The 4,332-nt window shown below is 41.1% G+C and overlaps 1 protein-coding gene across 1 annotated transcript; it reads right to left on the bottom strand.

The window, feature by feature from the left end:
- Positions 1 to 1,149: 1,149 nt before the first annotated feature.
- SARC_08907 (hypothetical protein) lies at positions 1,150 to 4,114 on the bottom strand (the record flags this gene model as incomplete). Its single annotated transcript, XM_014297097.1, has 4 exons — positions 1,150 to 1,405; positions 2,294 to 2,398; positions 2,915 to 3,063; positions 3,951 to 4,114. Coding segments are annotated over 4 exons (536 nt in total), but the record flags the coding sequence as incomplete, so codon positions are not given.
- Between the last annotated feature and the right edge of the window lie 218 nt (positions 4,115 to 4,332).

A 4,332-nucleotide genomic window follows, 5' to 3' on the forward strand; every position in this document is an offset into this window, starting at 1 on the left:
ATTGTCATATATATAGACATATATGTATATATCTATATATTTATATTAACTCAAACATCGGCTCAAAAGTAATCGATTACTGCATTGTCACTCAGGAGGATAGATAACTACTTAGTTCTTCGCAGGCCATCCATGCGCTACTAACCCTGTCGCGAAGTGGCCTGTTTGTTGTACGGTTATAATTGGTCGAAGGTATGAACAAAATTAAATATAAAAAATATAAAATTGCACATCCGAAATTTAGTATTACCTTGTCCAATTGAATATGATGCAGAACTTCTCCATCGGTTTGAAAAGAAAATGTGTAATACGTAGTTGGCCGACAACGACTATACTCTAGTATGTACAACTCCATTTACACTCTAGTATAGCGGGACTACCGGAAACCCGATATGCAATACACAACACACCTTGGAACGTCAGCGATATCCGCCGAGGTTTGTGCTCATGCTCTGCGGTAGGTATCGCTATCCACTCCACCCTATCCATTTATCACCTCATCAAGTAGGATATGTATTTTTTTAATAAGTAATACATATACGTGGATATGTAACATACTTTATATTCGTAATAAGCTAACATTGAGCTCTCCGGAATAAGGGTTTCGGGTTTCTAGGTTTTCATCTGATCCGAGTGGGACTGTGCCGTATGAATAGAAACATCGCATGCAGTGTATTTTGACTATTGTTCCACCAATACGAATTACAAGCCACAAGAAGACATTGACATATGATATGAGCATTGGATGTACTGAGCGTATAAAGTGATATTCCTTCTCAAAATGTGCAGTGCTTAGTGTTATTTATTCTCACGTGTTATAGTGACTAAAGCATTATTCTCATACGTTTTAGTGTCTAAAGTGTTTATTTTTTTCTCACGTATTATAGTATCTAAAGTATTATTCTCATGCGTTTTAGTGTCTAAAGTTGGTTTAGGGTTTTAGAGTTTTTCACGTGTTTTAGCGTGTCTAAAGTGTTTATTTATTCTCACGTGCCATAGTGTCTAAAGTATTATTTTCATGCGTTAGTATCCATAGTGTTCATTATTCTCATGCGTTAGTATCCATAGTGTTCATTATTCTCATGTGCCATAGAGTGTCTAAAGTGATATTTCTTCTCAAGATAGAGTTCTTAAAATGCAATTTAATCCCCGGTGTTATAGTGTCAAAAGTTTTTATCTATTCTCATGTGTTATAGTGTGTCTAAAATGTCATTTATTCGCATGCGTTCCCGTGATTCCGAGGTATTGAATTGTACCAAGTGCATCAAGTGTTGTGTTGGTTTGTTCTCATGCCCTTCTTGGCACAAGGGCTGTTTGCGGCTGCTCCATCTGCTCCACCACATCCCATAGGTGGTTAGCAATGAACACTCGGGAGTACCGCGACGCTTCGTAGTGGAATGTGTGTCTGGAGACGTATTCAGTAGGGATGAGACAGTATAGGGGTGAGGATCTCAGGAAGGAAACTAAACCCGGATGAAAATAGTAGCAACGGTAGAACGGGTAGAATATCAAAGGGGAGAAAATCAAGTTTAAACCACGGATTTATACGATAGAGACGATTTACAGGTCAGGACCTCAAAGTTGAGGGGGGGGGGGGGGACAAGTTTAAGCCACGGATTCATATAGTAGAAACAGTACATGGGTTAGAATCTCAATGGGGAAAAACCCCCAAGTTTGCGGATGTGTGTAGTAGAGACAGTCTACGGGTTAGAATCTCACAGGGGGAGAGCCCAAGTTTAAGCCACGAACGTATAGTAGAAACCATACAACGGGTAGAAACTCAACGGGGAGAAACCCAAGTAAATAGAGACGGTGTAAGTGTTCTAAAAATGGAGAACCCCGAGGCTATAGCACACATGGCGGGCAGGAACACGATACTGCTGCTGTGTAGCGTGGTGATGGAAGATATGTCTGGGTTTATTAGTGTGTCAGGACGTGACGAGCATAGTCCATAGGAACCTGATAGAGGACCACTCTCACAATTGCTGTGGGTGTATTCAAGCAGGACAATAGGGTTTTAGGGTATGTTTAAGGCAAGGCAGGAAACGATTCAGATGTGAGTAGCGAGAAGAAGAAGAAAAACACTACAATCCAGATCATGAACACCTACACAGAAACTATTAACACAACACACGCCTACATAGTCTCGTGCATACACATCTGCAACAGGCGAACACCTACAGAAACTATTAACACAACACACGCCTACATAGCCTCGTACATTCACACCTGTAAGAGCCGCATGCACATCTCAGTGGCAAATCAAATGCATATATGTGGTGTGTGAACTTACGTTTGGCGCTGTGAGCTCTTTATGGTGCCCACCACTTGGTCTGGTTCATGGTCGTTATCGGTCCAGTTTATATTCGCCACCAGATTTAGCAGAGAGCAGATGGAGCTGTGCAGGTATGTGCGGAGCAGGAAAAAGATGTCGGCACGTGTCAGCTGCGTGTTCGGAGTAGATCGCGTAGATAAAACAAACTGGCTTGTCCTGTGCGACTCTGATAGGAAACGTAGTGGCGAGAAGTGGGCAAAAAATTGAAACCTTGGAAGTCGCCAGGTTACAATTTATGAATAATTCTCTTTAGCCTTCGTGAGCAAAGTTATATTTCCGCGTAGCATGGTGTAGCCTGACTGTTCTATACGCAGAGTAGTAGAGGTGTGAGAGGAGTGTAGGAGATAATTGTGAATTCTACGACTACTATGTATAACGTATAACAGAGATAGGTGACTGCTATATATGCATGGTAGCAGAGCTATGAGATACCGTTAATACTACGACTACATGTATAACAGTGGATGGGTGAAGTCTCTGTGGTATGACGCACGTTTAATGCACAACCGTTCCAGTGTAATATAACTGTATATACCTGTACTAAAGTCTTAAACACTTGTGTAATATGATATTATATACCTGTACTCATGTCTGTGCTTCAGATCTTCAATATCGCCTCGTAATTTGTTGGGATTCCTGAGCGACTCCAGAGTGTCCCGGAGAGGTCGCGACGAAACTAAATTAGGATTGGCATCTAATTGCCGTATGATTTGGCCCAGAACTGAAACCTGAATCGAAGAAATGGCATAGAAAGGCTTTAGATCTGCCAATTCTGTAGTCATATCCCAGTGTATTCTCTTCATATCTCGTATCGTACGTTTATGGGACAGTGTATACTCTTTATATGTCATATCGTACGTTTACGGGACAGTGTGTTCGTTTTATGTCATATCATACGTTTATGGGACAGTGTGTTTTCTATATATGTCATATCGTACGTTTAGGGGACAATATATTCCCTGTATATATTATAACGTACTTTTATGTGACAGTGTATTCTCGTTATATGCTAACCTTCTTTTGTATGGCAAAACATATCCAAATCAATTCGGCACGCAATTGCAGGTCACTCCCCTCACTGTGCTTGTACGCTAATTTGTCGCGTATAAGACTAAAAAGAACCGTTGAGGTGCACTGTGTATCCATTGTAACGTAACGGTACAACGAAACGGTCTGATAAAAGTGCACATAACACATAAATACAACCCTGCACATGACAAACTCGCCCTAGATTATACACACACACTAAGGGATGAATGACGTTCGGCCACAATACATGGTCCGTAGGCACAGTCTGTGTCTGCATTTGAAACCCCGAATTATTAGAGATGTGATATTCTCGCCACTTCATTGATCATAAGTGTACGGGAAGTTCGGGTTCCTGTAGGTACCACACACATAACACACACTGCATGTTGCGGCATAGGACCGCGCGCAAACTGTGGCTAAGCACGTCTATATATATATGATGTGTGAATACGTTAAATATATATACAAACGCTTCGCAAGTGTGAGGGTGTATACTCACATGTATATACGTCACAAAGGTAAGACATAAACGCATATGCATACCTTAGGTCAATGGAGATACATATATTGGGGTGTATAGCCCTACCTTTTGCACCACCTCTGGTCTGCGAGAGATGATATCGGATGAGAACTCGGCACTCCGCCCGGGGATTGCTCGAGCCATGTCTAGTTTCATACTCGACACACCCTCCACTATATCAGTCACATCCTGGAGCAGCTGTATTTGCTGTTGTATGCTCGTGTGCATCTGTGTGAAGCACAAAAGAACAAGGTGTGTGTATTCTCTGCTTAACAAAAAAAGATAGATGATATACTACATGAATCTGCATTCTGTGTGTCGTACTTTGTAGCAGCAGAATCTACAGTTGGATAAAAGTGTACAACTGTTAGATATATGATTGCATTGAGTACACAGGGATTTGTACATGTATATTCATATATATATATGAATATGTATATCTATATAA

This window comes from Sphaeroforma arctica (genome assembly GCF_001186125.1).
Source record: "Sphaeroforma arctica JP610 unplaced genomic scaffold supercont1.849, whole genome shotgun sequence".
Classification (NCBI taxonomy): domain Eukaryota; class Ichthyosporea; order Ichthyophonida; genus Sphaeroforma; species Sphaeroforma arctica.